This window comes from Balearica regulorum, chromosome 3 (assembly GCF_011004875.1).
Source record: "Balearica regulorum gibbericeps isolate bBalReg1 chromosome 3, bBalReg1.pri, whole genome shotgun sequence".
Lineage (NCBI taxonomy): Eukaryota > Metazoa > Chordata > Aves > Gruiformes > Gruidae > Balearica > Balearica regulorum.
In genome coordinates, this window is record NC_046186.1 from 54,325,188 (window position 1) to 54,345,484 (window position 20,297).

General features: G+C 38.5%; 1 protein-coding gene across 1 annotated transcript in view; it reads right to left on the reverse strand.

Moving 5' to 3' along the window:
• The window catches only part of FRK (fyn related Src family tyrosine kinase), a 55,789-nt gene that overhangs the window by 4,086 nt on the left and 31,406 nt on the right, over positions 1–20,297 (reverse strand). Inside the window, exons 4-7 of the mRNA XM_010305905.2 lie at positions 19,878–20,046; positions 8,537–8,695; positions 3,398–3,579; positions 287–452 (exon numbers count right to left, since the gene is read on the reverse strand). Of these exons, the coding sequence (XP_010304207.1) occupies positions 287–452; positions 3,398–3,579; positions 8,537–8,695; positions 19,878–20,046 (676 nt within the window). The remainder of the gene's footprint in view (positions 1–286; positions 453–3,397; positions 3,580–8,536; positions 8,696–19,877; positions 20,047–20,297) is intronic.

A 20,297-nucleotide genomic window follows, 5' to 3' on the forward strand; every position in this document is an offset into this window, starting at 1 on the left:
ATGCTGGAGGGAAATAGCCAGTTGGCTTAGGTGCTGTGCAATGTTGGTTGAGTCCAGCAGAGAAAGCTTGAATGGCTGCTAATCACAGCCTTTGGAAAGCTTCCAGGGAGCCTGGGGCAGCCAGAAGGTCTGACCCACTAAACGAGCCTCATCTGAACAGCCTTCTTTCTGTATTTACAGTTTTAACCCTTTAACATGCCCATAGGATAGGCATTCAATGGTTTTTTGTTTGTCATTCTTAAACCGAGAAAGCATTAGACATCATTCTTTAGCTAAAAGCACTTACCAGCGTAAGGCATTTTCCCGTAGGTGATTATTTCAAACAGAAGTATTCCAAACGACCAGACATCCGACTTAACACTGAATTTGTTGTAGCGGATTGCCTCCGGGGCTGTCCATTTCACTGGGAGTTTAGTTTCGGGCCTAGCTTCATATACGTTTTCATTTTCTACCTGTCATGGGTAAAACAAAGCAAGCTTGATTTCAGATTTGCTTCAGTAAAGCATTTAAGCACCTGACTAAAGCAAGAGTGTGCTTAATCTTATCCTCTTTTAGCTGAGCACTTGCCTTTCATGGTATTAAAGCATGCACTTACTGAAGTCTGTTGTTGAATTGGGCTTCACAGTTGAGAAATGCTACCGTTCATCAGAGGCTTTTCTAAAACATCTATCATTTCAAGCGAGCACGCAGTGTTGGAGTGGCTTGTGATTAATTACGACCTGCTACTGTGAATTCTGGACCTGGCATGCAAGATTTCAAAAGTCTATCAGGAGCAGCAGTGTAAGCATCCTGCTGACACTAGAGACCACATGGCTCCACGTCTGGTCTTCAGCAAACAGAAGAGGCAAGAGCAAGAGCTAATGAATTTCGTAACCTTTCTTGTGTGATTTATTAAGGTGTTGAAGGGCCATTGACTTTGATAACAATCACTTACGTAGGTTTCAGGTACCAAAGAACAAACTCCAAGTGATTCACATTAACATATTACCTTACAGTGGGTCCAATTAATGCATGTAAAGTGAAGATGAAAGACACATAGAAAAAGGAAAATTGTTTACTTGCAAATTTGTAGAATTGTGTCCTTAAAGTTTTATAGCACAGACATCTAAACTTTGTGAACATTTATTCTCTCTTTAATTCCTAAACCTAATTTAGTGTACATCAGTCACATCCAAGCCTTGGTCAGGTTTTTTGCATGCAAATCCAGGCAAATGTGTACAAAATTTTGTTTGATTGATTGTTTTTAATACAGAATGTATGTTTCCCAGCTGTAATGCCCTATAGTTTGAAAAGACTGGTCGTTAGTGTTTTGTACCTACATACTGATACAGTTGGCATCTTGACCATAATACTTATCTCTAGAAACAAGAAATTATTTCATTATGCTAATTAATGCATACAGATTTCATTTCTCACACCTACCCCTTTGGGATCTTTGCGTGTGACTACGTTAGTGCTGTAGCTTGGGAGGCAGAAGATTCCTAAGAAAGTCTGCCAAGATGACTCTATGACAGAGTATTTTAGTAAAGTTCAGTTTTAACAAGAAATGCCAGCAGCTGTAAATTATTACCATCTCTAGTGAGGACAGAGGAGAAATATCCATTGTAAAGCATTGTTCATTTAAAAATATATATTTTTCATGTTAAAAAATGTGCAATCTGAACTTATGCATAACTAGAAGAATCAAAATTAAGCAAAAAGCACTTTCAAAGTCCCTTGATGCCATTGTCAAGCCATTATTCTATACTTTAGTATGTAATAAATCCAACTCTGTTATGAACTTCAATTTCTGCTGCTTGAATGGGAAAAAACAAACGAGAGGCAGAGGGCTTTTTTCTCTGTTTTTCCTTATCAGTGCAAGAACATAAATCAATAAAAACAATAATAAGACCTCAGAAATTATGGATTACATATTGAAATACATAAAATATGGCAAATCAAATCTTTCCAACTCTAAACAAATCATTTTCAGAGGTAGGAAATCTCATTTCTAAATCACAGCTCTTTTCTAGGGTGATCTTGATGCACATGGGTCGGCGCAATCCCAAGCACAACTACAGCCTGGGCGAGGAATGGATTGAAAGCAGTCCTGAGGAGAAGGACTTGGAGGTGTTGGCAGATGAGAAGCTCACCATGAGCCGGGAGTGTGCGCTTGCAGCCCAGAAAGCCAACCGTGTCCTGGGCTGCATCAAAAGAGGCGTGACCAGCAGGTCGAGGGAGGTGATCCTGCCCCTCTACTCCGCTCTTGTGAGACCCCACCTGGAGTACTGCATCCAGCTCTGGGGGCTCCAGTACAGGAGAGACATGGAGCTGTTGGAGAGAGTCCAGAGGAGGGCCACGAAGCTGATCTGAGGGCTGGAGCACCTCTCCTGTGAGGACAGGCTGAGAGAGTTGGAGTTGTTCAGCCTGCAGAAGAGAAGGCTCCAGGGAGACCTTATAGCAGCCTCCCAGTACCTGAAGGGGCCTACAGGAAAGCTGGAGAGGGACTGTTTACAAGGGCACGGAGTGATAGGACAAGGGGTAATGGGTTTAAGCTGAAGAATGGTAGATTTAGATTAGATGTTAGGAAGAAATTATGAGGAAGGTCATGTGACGCTGGCACAGGTTGCCCAGAGATGCTGTGGATGCCCCATCCCTGGAAGTGTTCAAGGCCAGGTTGGATGGGGCTTTGGGCAACGTGGTCTAGTGGAGGGTGTCCCTGCCCGTGGCAGGGGGGGTTGGAGCTAGATGATCTTTAAGGTCCCTTTCAACCCAAACTATTCTATGATTCTACAATTCTATGATCTTGATCAGCGTTAGTGGTATTCTACATGCTCAAGGGCCGGAGGAAAAAAAAACAGTGCAATGGCAAAGAACTTGAAATTGCATCATATTTAAAGCTCTGAGAGCTCACTTTATGAATTCTGCTGTTAGTCGTGGAGAGGAATAAGGTTCTTTTATGATTACTACCTGTACTTGCAAGCATCACGGAGGCAGTAGGGAAGTGAACAAGGAGAGACTAGCTGTCAATACATCTTTATATACCTTCCCTTACAAGCTCAGGAATATAATTCTGGAAAAATTACTGTGATGTCTCTCCATGCAGCAGACATGAGTGTTGTGGATAAAGGTTGTGCAGCAAAGGGTATGGCTTGCCAGGCTCCTTCCTTGGTGACTGAGTGGGAAGCAGACACTTGGATGCCACCTTCAGACTGACACAAAGGCACAGGAGGCTTCTAACCTCAGATGGGATAACGCAAGTAGAGGATTCAAGTGAACAAGTTTGGGGTCCTTTTCTCCCTGGGCATGCCTTTTGCCTGAACCCAGCAATTCCGAGGCTACAGTTTGTCCTTTAGTTGACCTCCTGCGCCTGTTCCCCAGAGTTAAAGTAGAGCCAGTTCACCCTCTGACAACCCACCTTAAAAACTCTTGCAAGTCCAAAGTCTGCTACTTTGTAAACACTGTGTTCACCAACAAGAACATTTCTGGCTGCCAGATCCCGATGGATATAGTTCTGAGATTCAAGGTAAGCCATCCCGGAAGCCACCTGAGCAGCCATGTCTACTTGATGTGGCAGGAAGATTTGGGAGCCCGCATCTTCTGTTTAAAAAGAAGATGACAAGGATAACATAATATTTACAGTATTCAGATATAAATAACAGGTGACTGGTTCAAATAGCCAACACAAATCAACAAAACCATGCAATACAATAAAGTAACAGCCTGAACAAATGACAGAGGTTAGTGAATGACACTATGTAAAGTCAATGACACTACTTAAAGTCATGCAGCTAGTTTCGCAATAACTGAGTAACAATGCCTGCCCCATTCTCTCTAAAAGCATAGATACTAAATGCAGCAGTTGATCTAGGCCTGGAAGGAGCTTCGGACACAGTCCAAAGGAAAAGGTGTTTGTCTACCGATAGTAATGCAGATGTTTGCCTTTCTGAAAAGTGCATAACCCCTTCCACACTGTGAATAAGAGTTAATGTCACTACTCACTGGGTGTAGCCAAAGCTGACTAAAGATGGAGAAGAACAAAATTATGCTGGTTGCCTGTTTACCAATAATTCTTACTAGGAAATATACCATCTGCTGTCAAGCGTAACTCATTTTCCCTTTCCAGTCCACTTGACTGCTTGCACGCTGTTATCTCAGTTGCTGTAACTCAACAGTAGGACTCCTTCAGCTGCTTTCAAGCTGCCTGCTTCTCTTGTAGAACTTTCTGAAGCAATACCATTCCCACCACTGTAAGATCAGCAAGTCCCAGAAATAGAGAAATCAAAGATTGGCTGTTCAAAGTAAGTAGCAGAAGAACTTTGAGCAGAGCAACTTGCCTCCACAAATGAAGGAAAGAAGTCAAATTCAGGGGCTTTGAGGCATTTTGGAGACATCTGACCTCCTCATAGCAAAGAATTTATACTCAAAGGTAATCTAGGCAAAGCGAATAAGTGTTATATTTAAGCATTGCTGTCGCCCAAACCCAAAAGCTGCAGCACTGAAGCATGAGTGCCTACCTCTCTAGCCTCTACTACTCAAAACAGTTTCAACTTTCTGTTTCAGAACCTTAACAATATCAAAAAACCGAGTGTTTGCTGCTAGGTTTATTGGTAGTTCTCCTTTCTCATTTGAGGATGGTGACTTTTCCTTACTGCCTCTGTGGTAAAGAAATAAAGGATTTGTAGCTGGCAGTTTTCTGTTGCTTATTTTGAATTGACTCCTAGTGAAAGTGTCTCTTAGCATTGTTTTGCGTCACTCCAGTTCTAGCATTTTATCTGACCTAACCTTCCAATCAACCCTTATGAAAAGTGTGAAATTCCATTGTTTACTAATCTATTCTGCAATCTCCAGGCCTTGAATTTCCTGTTCATCTGCATGTTCTGAGATGAATAGGTAAAATAAATGAATTTTAAATGATTAAATTTGCCCTGTTTGCGTATTGTCCTACTTCCTTTTTGAGGCTAAACTCATTGTCATGATAATTGAACACTAAGATTATTTACTTCTCTTGTTGACTCAGAAAGTCTTTTCCTCTCCCACACATATGTTTAATAGCTGTCTTGACCTTTAAAAGAGAGAGGGAGAAAAATAAGGCTTTGTGAAAATCTATGGCTTAACCATCAAGACAATCCATCACCAGGCCACAGAATAATATAACACTCTGAAGTTTTGCAGTTCTGATAACTGGCAGACATCAACATTTATTATTCAGCTCATTGGACAAAGATATAAATCCACAAATGATGCTTATGTCATATTTCATTAGAAAATAACTAAATATGAACAACTACCTTGCATGAGTACCTGTGTTTTGGAAACTAGCTTACGTGACTTAGTTTAAAATCTCTCTCTCCATGTTCCCTTTCACACTGCTTCTTCATGTGCACAGGCTGCAAACTACCTCCTGGTGAAGTGAAAGCAGACAAGGATGCAGACAGACTTGAGCACAGGTGCGTCATTGCTCTGCTGCTGCTCCAGGCTGACCTGAAATAAGCTTGCTCCAAGAGACAAAACACAGCAATGTCACAGTGAAAAAGAATAACTCATAAGCCTCATGTTTTATGAGCTGCTTCAGTGCAGAATAGGAGTTAGAGCTGCTAAACCCTCCCTGTCTTATTCCCTGCAGGACACACAGGTACACCATGTTAATGGACAAGGATGAGATCTACCTCTAATGGTGGAATTGCAGCTGAAAGACTATTTCTTCCACTGGGGCCAGTTTGGGATCCCAGACCAGGCTGTCCTCCTGCCTCTAGCATGTGGGCTGAGGGAGGGGAAGAGGCCACCATTGCCCTGGCTGCTGCAGTATTTCTTGGTGGGTTTCTCCCTGTGGGCTGGTTCTGCGCTGCTGCTGTTCTGGAGCTAAAGAAGGGAAAGCTGTAAGGAGGGGCTTCAGCTGATCAGGAGCTACAAACTGTGCACAAAGACAGAGGATGAAATCACGGGTCTCTTTGGGATGTGAAGTGTAAATCACGTGTGGTTGTTTCATAAAGATTTCTGACTATACCTCCAAAATCCCAGGTTGGGCCAGCCAAAGCACACCAGTTCAAGCACAGCGCTGCATAGGTACAACTACGGAGGTTTCCAGACCAGATCCAGCTCCCACCTGGCTGGTTCAGAGCAGGTTGGAAGAGTTTAAAGCTGTATGCATATGGGTATACATGTGCTTTAGTTTGTTTTAAAGTGTTTTAAGGAGAAAAAACTACAACAAAAGCCCAAAGTTTGTATAACTTCACACTCAAAACCAGGCACTATTGGTGAATTTATAAAACCTTCCCAGAGCTTATTCTTTATTCCATAAAGAAAATGTAGTGCCTCCATGTCCTTTTTTACTAATATTTTTTGACAAAACTATTGCCCTTATATGAAAAATTTATTAGAGAAAATATTAAAGAAGGCTTAGGGTCTGCACCCTGTTCTAAGCAATCAATCACAATATCTCATATAGGAAAGACAGGAAAATATTCTCATTGACAGATGCCTGACAATGAATGAATGAATAAATAAATAAATAAAGCAGCACTTTACCCAGTTGAGAGCATTGCCTCCATAATAATGCACCGAATTTCAAGACTGCCTCCCCCTAGGTCTATCAGAATTGATAAAAACACTCATATATTTATGACAATTTCATTCACATCCAATAACAAAGAAAAGTTTTCTGTTGCATCTTTCTTGTATGGTGGCAGCTCAGTAACTCCGCATAGCACTGTTCATCAAGAAGTATCCCAAAGTAGATTCACGGGGTGCACAGGGAATTCACATGCCCATCATTATTAAGCAGCTGTCATTATGGTGGAACGTGATAGTCACTATGCATGAAATGTTAGGAATTTTTAAAGCTGGAAAAACACACTATGCATTTATAGGAAGGGAAATTTAACCAGAGAATGATCTCTGGAGCTTCCCTCTATTCCAGTTTACCATATTTATCCATAGGGTACACAGAGACAGCAGCCTTTTGAAAATGTTTTCCTGGTTCCTGAAGTGGCTGAGCCTCAAGAACGCTTATCAGGAGCTGTGCGCTGACCGCCAGACGATACAGATCACATCCAGTCACAGAGCTCTACGCAAGCTTCAAATCACTTTCCTTATTACTCTTACTGACGGCAATGACTTTTCTCTGAGCATTACCTATCAAAGCACCTGGATCTCTGCCTCTGCCTCCTAGTTCTGTTTATCCCGTTGTGCATAGGCCATCAGACAAGGAGAGATACCACTAGGCTGGGTTTCAACTGGCCATTTGTACCGTTATCTTGACAGCTGCCCGGAAAACAGCTGACTTTCCACAGCCTCTCTGATGCAGGGCTACAGGAACGAGCGCTTCGGCAAAGATCAGGCTGCGTACATGTGCTGCCTACAGCAAAGGCAGCTGCCGTGCACGTGCTGGCAACTGATCTACACGCAGGCTGCGGCACTGGTGTGTCCTGGACACGTTGTACTCTGTGCATAAACAGGCCAATTTTCACCTCTGCAATAGCTGTGACTCATCCTGGCTTTCTCAGAGCTATTTCTCCAGTGCAATAAATGTTTTCATGCACAGCAATCATTTCCTGATGTGCCAGGCTCTTTCAATCAGATAAGCAGCAATCTGCACACAAAGGCACCAGAGATGAGAATTTAAAGGAAATTTGTGCCTTGCTACGTCTGGCCACTAAACACCTACAAAACTTTAAATGCTCTGTCCCCTCTTCTTTGTATCGTTCCCCCTGGGGCTGTCCCTCTACCAGAGATTTCTTTAGCTGTAATTGTCCCTGGACTGAGCTTCACTTAAAAAATGGTTCCACAAAGAAGATGGGGGAAGGCATGTGTCATGCCAAATACTCTCTGTGGTATTTCACAGGGCTTTGCCTTATAGGCTGGAGACAGAGAAGAAATTTAGCAAGACAATCGCAGTGAACATTTTGTCTTCAAGAGATCATTATAGCTTTAGAGACATATAGCATCTCAGAGACATCTGCTAAACTGAAAATGGGTAATAGCACCAGAATCAAACATTTCTCAATAGCAGGGGTGAACTTAAAGTGCAATCATTATGCTAGTCTGTTCCAGGCTCTACAACTTTATTTTTAATTATTATTTGCCTTCAAAAGAGCACTTTGAAGTGCTGCTGAGATAACAGCCCTGATGCGATAGTCAAGGGACAAATTCGCAGTGAATGACTGTCCCTGCCTAGTAATAGATTTCAAAGCTGTTAAGTACATTTTGTGGAAGTGCCTCTATTTCATGTGAAATATGATGACCTATCCTTCTGTATGCTTATATTTTTATTCTGTCAGTGTATGTTCCCAACTACTCATAGAACCGGGTGGAAAAATGTGGGTCATTATAAGGCAAGAATCAAACTGTGAATGTGATTCTGTCCTACTTCTCCAATATTTTGGCACGTCGAAAATTCATAAACCTCTTTCATTCCTCTTTTCTCATCCCCACACACGACAAATAATGAAGCTTTTGTATTAAACCAGAGTGTTATACTTCTCTCTTTTATGTTTGTGTATTTACTAAACTGACAGCTATGGCACCCCTTGAAATGAGTTTATAGTCATTTGCTTACTTTGAAGGTATTCTAGAAGACTTCCATATCTCATCAGCTCAGTAATAATATAAATTGGGTCCTCCAAAGTACAAACAGCATAAAGCTGTATAAGCTTTGGATGTCTCAAGTTCTTCATTATTTGTGCTTCCCTCAGAAAGTCCTTTGGATCCATTGAACCTGAAACAACAGCATATAACAAAACATAAGCTGAGGTTATTAAAGGCCTTCCTACCAGCCTGGCAGTCTTAAGGGAATAACTGAGATGATTGTTTTCTGTCTTTCAAAGTACATTAGCATCTCAAATCTTCACAGTTCCCGCAGAAAACAGACAGTGCAGCTGAAATAAACAGTTAATGAGTGAAACATGCCAGTTGCGCAGGGACAGAGAACATATGTGTTCCAGTCACCAGAAATATAAAGGCTAAAATTAACCACCCCCAGGCCTCCCCCAGGCAGAAAAAAGTCAGGCTAGAATGTTAACTGATATCATTTAAGCAAACAATTATGTTACAACTGGTTAATGAAACAGCCAGAAACTGAGCTAAGAGTGCCTAGGTAATGAACATAAAAATTCTGACAGAAAAATAGTGCTGCAATAAGAATTTGTTGCACTATTTTTTCTGCTTCAGCAATCAAAGCCTGAAAGCATTGACATCACTTTAGCATACAAGGAGTGGATGTGTGCATTTTATATACATAAATACAAATAACTATTTATAATGTTCACATAATGTACAAATATATATCCACAAATATTCTCATAGTGATCTGGAATAACCTTATTAGAAACACCAATGTATGCACAGTAATTTTACACTCCCTTAAATGCAGAAGTATCTTAACAGCTAACGATCCCAACTTTTTAAGTGTTACATAAGGTCATAATATCTCTAGTTCTATTTATATACACAATGAGTCAATGCATAAACTATGTCAAAGAAACAATACATAAATTGCACAGGGACCTAAAGCCAGTGGTAAATTTAGGAGCTTATCTGTCCTGAATAAGGGGCTGATTAGAAAAAAAGCATGCACAAATAAGGAAGAAAAGCTTTCTCTATGGATGATCCAGTAGTGATCAGATATTCTCAGATGTTTGTGGAAGACAGTAAATAACATCTACTTCACAATACGTGTTACAAACAAATGTGAAATTATCCAATGACTCACATGTTTCCTTCCTCCCAAACCTAAATAGTTTCATTAAGAAAAAATTACAGTGAAGGTTTGGGGGAAAACAATCTACCCAAGTCTACTCTGCTTTATGCCGTGTCTAAAAACAAACTCTTTTCTTAGTGTAAGCAGACTGAGTGATTTGAGAAGGCGAGGCTGCAAGAGTAAGAGTCTTTATTTTATGGGTTTTTTAACATTAGGTAACTGGCAAGATTCATTTGGGAGTTTGCCTCTGTTCCAAACATGGATGTTTAAATGAAGTGAAATGCTAGGAGGATGCTAAATGGCTCAGCAATAACATTGCACCAGAAAATCTGTTCTACAGAACGAACTGGCAAATCAGCCTGGGCCACCTTCACCCAACACCTGTCTTGAATGCCATCTCCTGACAAGTGCTCCAACCTATTTCCCAAAACACAGCAATGAGTACATCAGGGCGAGGAATGACTCAGAAATGCTTCTGACACAGATTTTATGAAAAAACAGCCACTTGACATTGCAACTTTTGAGAGTAAAGATTATTGCAAGGGACAGGTACTCCTCTCTCCCGTGTCCTCATATTTTCCTTGGGAATCCCACAGGGTCCAATTTGACAATATTTTATAGGATGACATTAGGAGCTATGGTGAAAGGCAATGGATTTCTATGCCATCAGTAAATGGATTGTAGCCAATAATACGTCTCCTCAACAGGTACAGGCTATATCCATTTCCTTTCGTAACTGTCAGAGAAAAGTGGGGGCCTGCATGAAAAGTAAATGACTCATACTTGGTCTGGATAAAGCAGAGATTATGACAGCCAGGTGGAAACCCCAAATATCTGTAATGCTAATGGTATGTCCTTTTCCTGTTTAGAGCAGCACAATCTTTACAGCTTTACTGAAATTTCCACAAATCCTAAATTTAAAAAAAAAAAAAAATTAAAAAAAAACAAACTAGAGTTATCTTTAAAGGATTTGGACTTACTTTGATACTGATTAATATTGTGGCCCATTTGCTTACTCTTTTCAAGATATATGCATTTGTTGTGGAAATCATCCTAAAGTCTACAGAGAAGCTGCACAATGTGAGGTATTTTGCCTCCAAAGGTAAATGCATAAGCATGACTAGTGATGTAGCATCAATGCCAAAATTTGACATGTTGCTCCTAAAAAGGATAAAGTATTTGCTAACTTAGGGTCTACCAATCACCTGCCCTCTATGGATCATTATACAGGATTTCTTCACACCATAGAAAATGACAGTCTGATTTGTTCCCATCATCAAAGTTTGCCTACAAGGAATCTCTCAGTTTAATCATGCTATAAACTTCTTCCAACAAACTGAAACCGAGCAACATGTTTTTCACATATGACAACTTCCAATAAATTGATCAGGAGAAAGTATTCTATTAGCTGAATAGCAGCAAATCCTTCTTTATGTTGTAAAAGTAATTAATAATAATAACAACAATAACAAACCAGTGACAAAGATCAACAACTATTTCCTGCATATTTTAAAGAGCATATGTAACCTTCAGTTTCACATAGTTTGTACCTTCAAATAGCACAGATAGCTATCTTTAAATAGCAGATAGTAACCAAAACCCCCAGAGCCATGTAGCTCTTATACTGTAGTTAATAAGTGCATTGGATGCTAACTAAAAAAATTTAAAAGTGTCTTTATCAGTGTTTTGTCTAAGATTAGGTTTCAGCAACTAGATAAGCAAAGTAAAAACTGCCTCTAAAAACAAGCGAACATGCTTGTAACAAATTAGTTAGCTAAAGCCTATCACAATAATGGCAAAGAAATCACAAGACATTTCTTTGAGGAAGTTTATATAAATTAAATATATAAAATATATACCACATGGAGTTTCAAATAACTGGTTGGTTTTTTTTTTTAGTTTGTAGTTGAATTACATGTGTGTTTTTAATGAAGTATACATTTTCAGCTCTAAGTGGTAAACACAGTACGAAGAGCAGATTACCATAAGTAGAAACCACTTGATCAAAAACCAACTAGTTAACAGAAACCTTTACTGAAACAGCAGGTATCACTTGTGTAAAACACCAGTTTGGGAGCAGATTGATCTGTACCTGAAGAAAATATGGTTTTCATAATTTGTTTTTTGAATGAAAAATGTTTTTGTAAATGTCAAAGCCCTTCTTAAGAACAAAATGTTGGAATATGTTTCTTTGATGTGTTCTATTATGTGCTGCTCTGCCAGAAATCACCTCTGATTTAAGCCTATTTAAAGCAGGAACATTGGTTCTGACCCTTTCTGAAAATATTTTCTTCTAGAATTGAGGAAGCTTCACATTACAAGATAAACACTGATAATATGGAAATGAGTTAGAGAGAAAGGTCACTTATTTTTATGTAGTTTCCACCAGCCTAAATGTAAGTGGTCCTTAAATATATAAGTCCCTCCAGAGACTTTTTGTTTGCAACTTTCAATAAACCTTCCCAAATGACTTCAAAGTAACCTTGTACTTCAGAGCAACCTTGTCTTCTGAATAAGTTTATACAAAATGAACTTATGTGCAGAGTATATTGAGCATATACTGTGATCTTCTGAAAAAGTTTATGTGTAATAAAGAAATAACCATAAAGAAACACACGTTCTTGGTTACACAAGAGACTCAGCATAAACTATTCACATGGCTAACAGGAGAATGAGAAAGGTAGCTGACAATCCTCAAGCAGCTTTCTCGCCATACAGAAGTGAATTTACAAGTTAGTGTAAGGTTATGTACTGAACTAAATAGAACAAAATAATTTCTTTGTTCAGGGAAATTGGGAGACTTTCCTGAGTGCAAAGCTTTTTACACTGCATATGCACTAAAGAGATGACATAATGAAGAACTGAAAATATTATTAAAACCTCTGCTGACAGTACCACCTCAGAGACTATTTTGAGAAAGCCCCTGGGGAAAAAAAAAAAAAAAAAAAAGTCATGCTGGAGCAGAGTCCAGGCAAAGAGAGAAGCTTGGGAGGTGTTTTACAATATGATAATGACAAATGCATCTGTCACCTTTAACAGGCATAAGGAACTTTCTCAGATACGACTAATTGGTGATGATAGATGTCTGCTTTACATGCTGACAGTTGGAGAAGCAAACTAGCCCTGACAATAGGTTCTAGAGAATCCATCACACTCAGCACAGGACAAAGTGCAAATCCCTGCTGCAATGACTTCCACTTAAATAGAAAAAACAATGTCTCAGTGAGGAAATAAAAACAGAAATGTGAAATTACATGTTCAGGGACCTACAGCAAGACAGTGCTGTGCAGAGCCAAGAACAGAAATATCAATTGCTAGCTTCTAGACCATTTTCCTATCTGCTGATCCCTACACCTCTTTGATGATTGTGGGTCAACAACTCAAAAGTCAGAGATATTCTTAAGGCAAAGATGTTCCTGTGTTTTGTTTTTTCATTCACACATCCATCCCTATGTTTTTGACTGGTAAAATGTCACAGATGTCTCCAAAGCAGAGTCAAAAACCAGTGAACAAATAAGAAAATTATGTGAATGAAGGCATCACATTGCTACTGCTTTTTGTTTATAGTCATAGCGATCAACAGATTGTTTCAACAAGATCTATAGTTCTGTGCCTTCTAGCCTGGGAGCCATACCTTTTAATCACTGTGGCCTAGAAATACTAACATGCATCCAACTTTTAAACCCAGCTGGAGTGTCTTCAACACACTGCTGAAACATTTAAGCAAGTCACTGCCAGAAACTTGAAGGCTGCCACCATTGGTTCATGCAATGCATTTCTTTAGCACAGGATGGTTCCTGGTTATGCGCCTGTATATTCCCCGTGGAAAATTTGGTCCTCGTAGTGCAGTGGACACCGTAACAAACCCACACTACTACATTTTTTCACCTGATGCCTAAAGTAATTGTGTACTCAGTCACAACCCTATAAAAGTTAGGAACTTACATTTTCTTTGATGTTAGGGTTGCTGCATAAGATAAGGAGTTTTATAGACATCTGAAAATGCATTAATGGGATTCTCCCCTGAGGGAGTATTATTTTTAATGTAAACACTAATTTGGGACAGCATATAGGAGAGTATTAAAACAAGATTGCATATTCAGAGGGAAGTAGTCAAAGAAATCCATCATGAATATCCTGGGGAACACCAAACAAAGTAGGGAAGAAGGAACTCTTCAGCTTTTCTGCAGCACAAAACCAAACCAAACAAATACAAACCAAAACAACACAAAACAAACCTCCTGCTCCACCGGCATTTTTCATCTGGACCAGGTTCTGCTTTGGCAGTGGCAGGGAGCACTGTATGAACAATTAGATGGAAGAGGGAAACTCAAATCTTTGGACATTTATGATTATTGCACAGGAGATGTAGCAGCAACCATGGATGATATGCTGTCTTACCAATACTGGGGTCTGCTCTTCCCATGCTATTCTCCCCTGGATGTTTGTGGGAGGAACAATAAGAGGGTGAACTAAAATTGCCAGAAATAATGAGGGGAGAAGGGGAATAGGGAGGGAGAGAGAAGGGAAAAGAGAAACAAAGAAGAGCAGGAGATGGAAGAACATAACCACCATCTGTATCCTCCACAATGGAGGGTACTGTCCCAGGGACACAAAATGCTACAGTGCAACCTCTGAATATAACACCAGGAAGTTGTGAGATGACACAGAAAGCTGGTACTAATTAAAAGATCAAGATTTATGATTTTTTGCATAATGACAGCCTGTCACAAATGAGGTTTAAGGTAACAAAAATTCTAAATATTGTTGTATAAATGAAAGATATTAAAGATAATACTTGGTATTATTTTAATGAAAAATCTCTAGTTTAATTATAAGTCTTGTGACTCTTCCTGTAAGGTTAATAGAAATCTTGTATAAATATAAAGATCACAGACTAATCATTCTGACATTTTGAAGGTCTCCGTAATCCACCACTGGCTCTGGAAAAAATCTCCAAAGAGTCAGGAAAAAAAAATGGTTCTGGATCAATAGATTTCATCTTCTGATGTTTTTGATAGTGAAGTGTTGAACTTTCTGTTTAGAGATGGACGAAAAACTGCTAGCAGAAAAAAGGAATTTGTTGAAAAGGGATGGTTCGTTAGATCTGAAAACATCTCTGGTTGAGTACCTTTTCCTGTAAAATCTCCCTTACAGTACATAAGGGCTGTGTGTGGAGCCTTCTTGTCCATAGCCAGTGGACTGCAAACCCCAAACTGTGAAGCTGATTAAACTAGATACTCCATAATCATAAAGGCAGGAGGTGAAATGACACCCTACCAGGTTCATCAGAAGATAGACATTTCTCATAGCCTCCTGAGGAACCCCAGTCCCTCTGCAGTTCTTGGTCAGAGGGCGCTCAGGCTGACCAGTTTAAGATCTCAGAGGCTCCACCAGCTTGACATTTTCCCCAGTTTTGTTGCTGTTGTAAAGTCTGTGGAATTACAGAACACTGCTGGTAGCTGGATTCACCTCCTCCAACTCTAAGCAATTATTCAGGCACCTAAACCTTAGTTGTCCAGACTTTACAATCAAGGGAAAGAAGCATGCTTTAGTAGCATGTTATTCTCTCATCGTAATGTACATTTCTAATCTATAGTATGATTTATCTGACATGTAAGTGCTTATTCCTTCCCACTAATTATTGAAATGACTGATACATCTAAGATGTCAGATGCCTAAAAGTAGGAAAAATGTAGCTAGTATGCTATGCATCAATGTTTCTGAAAGAAACACTCATGAAATTCCCAGTTTGTGTGCAATATCTGAAAAATTGGCTCTTGCTCCAAGTTGGAATGGAAGCAGATTTCTGAATACCCCAATTACTCACAAGTCAGGAATCACACGTTTGCATCAAGTAAGAAATGGCTCTGGGAAAAGTCCATCACTGCCATCTCACCCGAATTCTGGGAGTTTAATTTTTCCTACTTGTTGGAAGGTCATCTGCCTAAACACTATCATTTTAAGCCTTTTAGCAGCAATAGCTAGAAATTAGCGCAAGTCCAGAAAACCTATCTGAGAAATGAGTACCATAAAACAAGAAACTATATTTAGCCTTTCTAAAGACATTTGAAAATTGGTTTAATTTGCTCTGTATGTACCTCCAGAACAGAAAGAAAATACAATGTATATGAGGAGGCTTCTATTTTATTACGAGAAGACCTAACAAGAGATAAAGAGAAGACATCAGGTAAATCCAGATAAGAAATTAGGCCCACATTCTTACAGGCATAGTGATATACCGTTGATACAAACTGTCAAAGATAGCAGAAGCAACTTCTCTCTGTGCCTCCATTTCAGGACTAGAAGACTTCGAGTTATTATCTAGTCAAGAACAAGCTGTGTTTGATTAAATATAAATACTCTATCTCAGCAGAGAGGTGAAATGTAATGGCGTATAACAGTGAAGTTTTCAGACAATACATGATCTAGGACAGATGTACACTGCAAAATAATGCTCAGTGGAAAACCTCAAACTAGCAGAAATCTCTTCTGGCCTTCAGACCTATAAATCTATGACACAGTGATTGCGTTACACTCTTCTATATTGTTTGCTACATGATTACCTTACTTGATTAACCTGCTCCTGCTTGGAAATGAGAGAGCATGGTTCCATGTCACAATTTCTCTGCAGTAAAGCCATTTTAACAGAACCCTCTCTATCTCAATCCCTTATATTTGCCAGATCACTTACAGTTTATCTTATCACTTAAAGTTCTGATGACGTTCTTTTCCAGTCGGTCTACACTGTAAAGCAGCTTAGCAAAAAGACTTTGCTTTAAAATACATCCTGCCTACCCCAAAGTAAAGACAATTGATTTAGAACTTTGATCCAAGCAACAGGAGAGGATCGTTTTACAAAGCGTCACACTTGAAGTCTGAAATATTGCCTACGTGACTATTGGAAGCTTCACTCATCAACATATAACATGATGCATTTCTTGATCTTTTTCCATTCACTTATCATCTTTATAGTACGATGAATGACATTATCAGACCTAGCCTTTGCTATAATTTTATTAGTACCAAGCTAACCATTTATTACTCAGATTAGGGTGAGGATATTGGGGGTTTTCTTTAATTATTGAAATGTTATTCCTCTTGAGTAACAATGAGAACAAGCTATGGAAAACCAATGTGTTAACTGATTACAGTAAGGCATTCTAAGTGGTGAAAAACATTGGGTAGAAGAGGATAATTCCCTAGAGAAAAATACTACAAGGTTAAATACTTCCATTTGAGACTGTCTGAACTGTTTTTGTAGAATGAGATAGTTCACAAAGTGCAGTGATAAAAGATTCAGTATTACCTATCTAATTTATCAAGATGGCTTTGAGAATCAAAGCCTTCATTCTGAGCATCACTAAGTGCAATGCATGGCTTCCTTATCACGGTATTAGATCACAAACTCTCTGCTACCCAAACATCACATCCAGGTGGGGTTGTGTCTGCCCTAACTCAATATAACACACCATGAAATCAATGAGACTACTACTGTTGACCTTAACAGGAGGCAGACTGCAGTGAAAAAGAGAGAGATGGAAAAAGTATTGATTAACCAAGCCCTTTTTCCCAGCCGAACCACGATACTACAAAAATTATCACAGTTGAAGGGGCTGCTTCTTCTGTACTGTGCTAGTCTGTATATATATATAACAAGTTTGCAGTGAATATTATGTTTATTCCAGTGTAAAGTTTAATTTTTAGCTAACAAACCTACTGAAGAAGTTTATGTGATCATTTTTTATTGTTTTATAGTCTTCTGTAAGTGCATTCTTAGGACACTCTATCATTATAGAAACAAAAAAAGAACAACTTCTTCTCCTGCTTATGTCTCTCTAGAAGTATTGCATTCTCTGTGTGCTTTATCAGCCAAACATTTAAAGGACAATGAGTTGAACAACAGTCAAAGAACAGATCTCCACAGATCTGTTTGGCCTTAAACACATTAAAATCTGTTTCAGATATAAAATTAACTAACTCTTCCTTCTCTTCAGGTAGAGTATTAGTAGCAGTCATTCAGCTGATCAGTCACAAAAATAGTAAAAAAGAAAAGAAAAAAAAAAAAAAGGAAAGCAAATTGCAGGTGGAACTTTCCACTAGTGTTTCATGTATTTCTGAGTAGTCTTGTCAGTTCTAACTGAATACATTATTAAAATAGAAGTTTGTTTCACAGAGAACTGATAATATGTACTGTCCCCATCAAACAGAAAGAAAAGCTGAATTAGACTTTTGAAATGAGTTATTAAGAGAAGATGAAATATGATTAAGATAGCTTCCCATTTTTGCATATGCAATACAAGATAAATGTCAGATCCACTTTCCCACTAAAGAAAATAAGTAGAAATGCATGCACTGCCATTTGTTCAAAATCTAATTATTTTGTTTGATGAGAAACAAATCTTTTCCTAGAGTGCTAATTACCACATATTTTCTTAAAGAGGAAAGAAAAGACAATTTCTAAAAGAAAATTTAATGTCACAAAAATTTAAGATAGCATAGTCGTCGTCTTCATTTCAGCTTCATTAGTCTCCTTCTTTAAATATTGTTTAAAAGATTTCATACTTTAGGAAGAAATCTTCAGTCTTCTGCAATAGAACAGACTTGTCCAGATGTTGCATTAAAACACTAAAGGAAAGTGAACTCACATGGAAATGTTAGGTTCTTGTTGTATGGAGAAGAAAGGCAAACATCATACTGGACTGTTTAAGCAGAGGTCTAGCACATCAGAAACGCGAAGCAAATCTGTCTCTTTACATATCTAGACTTGTTCTTCCTTGTAGCATCTTATTTGGAAAAAAATACGGTTATCACCTAGAAACAGCCCAGTAAAGATCTGAAAACAATGCAACATCTAAAACATCTGAGCTACACAAAGAATCTGGTTGAGCTGTTTAACCTAAAGAAGAGAAGACTGAAGAGGAATTTGATAATAGTTTTCTAGTATGTACAAGACCACCGTAAAGAGGAAGAGGATGATAGGTACTCTTTAGTCATGGTGTATAAGGCAAGAGGTAATGGGTTTGCACTGCAGAATGAAAGATTCAGGCCAGACACAAGGAGAAAAAGACTAGCTTCAGACTTGCGGTTTCAGAAGTCAACAAAAATAAGTATATAGATCCCCATCACAAAACGTATAGGCTTAGTGGATACTGTCTTACAAGAGAGAAATGGACAAAGAGATTTCAAGATGGTTTCTGTGTTTACTCAGTCACTAAGGTGATACATCAGTTCACTGAAAAAAGTGTGCTGTCTTTCACATGTATTATAGAAGGTCTTTAGTCTGAGCAGTTTTTCTAATTTTAGTTAAGCAGAGAAAAACGGTTCTTTTCTTTCAATTTGCAAGTCTCAAAACAAATCTCCTGATACAAGATAGCCCTACAACACATGCTTAAATTCCTCCCTGTTCAGGACACCATTCAAGCAGCTCAAGCATCTTTAGTTGTTCTTCTGAATCAAAGATCTGAATATGTTCTGCTCCTGAAACATGATAATTAATGCCCAACACAAGCTTTTTCAATTAACGACAACTTATGATATTGTTATTTTTTTTAAAAAACAAGTATATCATTCGAGATACCTTTCTTATCTATGTGATTCTTGCCATCTGCTGGCAGATATTTTATGTTGTCAATTTAAAATGCACAAATTACTTGAAGTTAAGGAAAAATATTTAAGAAAAATGTTAAAAGCTGTATTAGTAACAAGCTTATATTATATGTAAATATTGGGTATTAATGTTGTGTATCAAAACCTTTCAGATATTCAGATTAAAGCACTTCTTAAATACAAACTTAACATACTACGTATTCTATATTACTAAAGGAATCATTATAATGTAGTATCTAATCACTGGAAGAAATTCTACAAATGACAAACCAGTAGTAAATCAGTTACTTCACCTACAGATGAAATGTAGTCATTCAATTCCATACAAACAATATTGCACAAAAGAGATAGCCTTGCTGAGGTTGCCTTTTTAAGTAATATTGATGCTGAATAAGAAGGAGTTCAGCTCATACGGAAACAGAAATACCAAAGAATATCTGGACCTTGAGCTTTACTAACCTGCATGTTTAAGTGCATGGATTTTAAGAACGGTTACATATACGGATAGGTTCTCTTTTCAATAGCATTTAAAAACTAAGGAGCACCCTTGCTAACATTTCACATTATTAATGTTTAAGGGCAATTCACATACCTGGTTTTAATGTTTTGATTGCCACGGGGGTGGTGTTATTCCACAGTCCTTCCCATACCTCACCAAACTGACCAGATCCTAATTTTTTCAACAATTTCAGAGATCGTCGGTCTATCTCCCACTGATCGACAGTTTTATACGATAAATCAAAAGTAGTAGGAATTTGTACCTGGTAAAAGAAAATAAATAATACAGTAATTGAGACTTCTAGTATTTTTTCAACAGCATATACAAGTCATTGTTAACTATGTCATGTAAAGTCACAACTGATATAAATAATGTTTCCTTAGAGCACACACACGTGATAAAGTAAGCTGAGAACATAAAATACAGCCCACATCCTGCATACTTTTTGTTAGAAATAAGAAATACTCTAAAGAAAATATTCTGCCATTAAAATTAAAAATTAGAAATCATCCC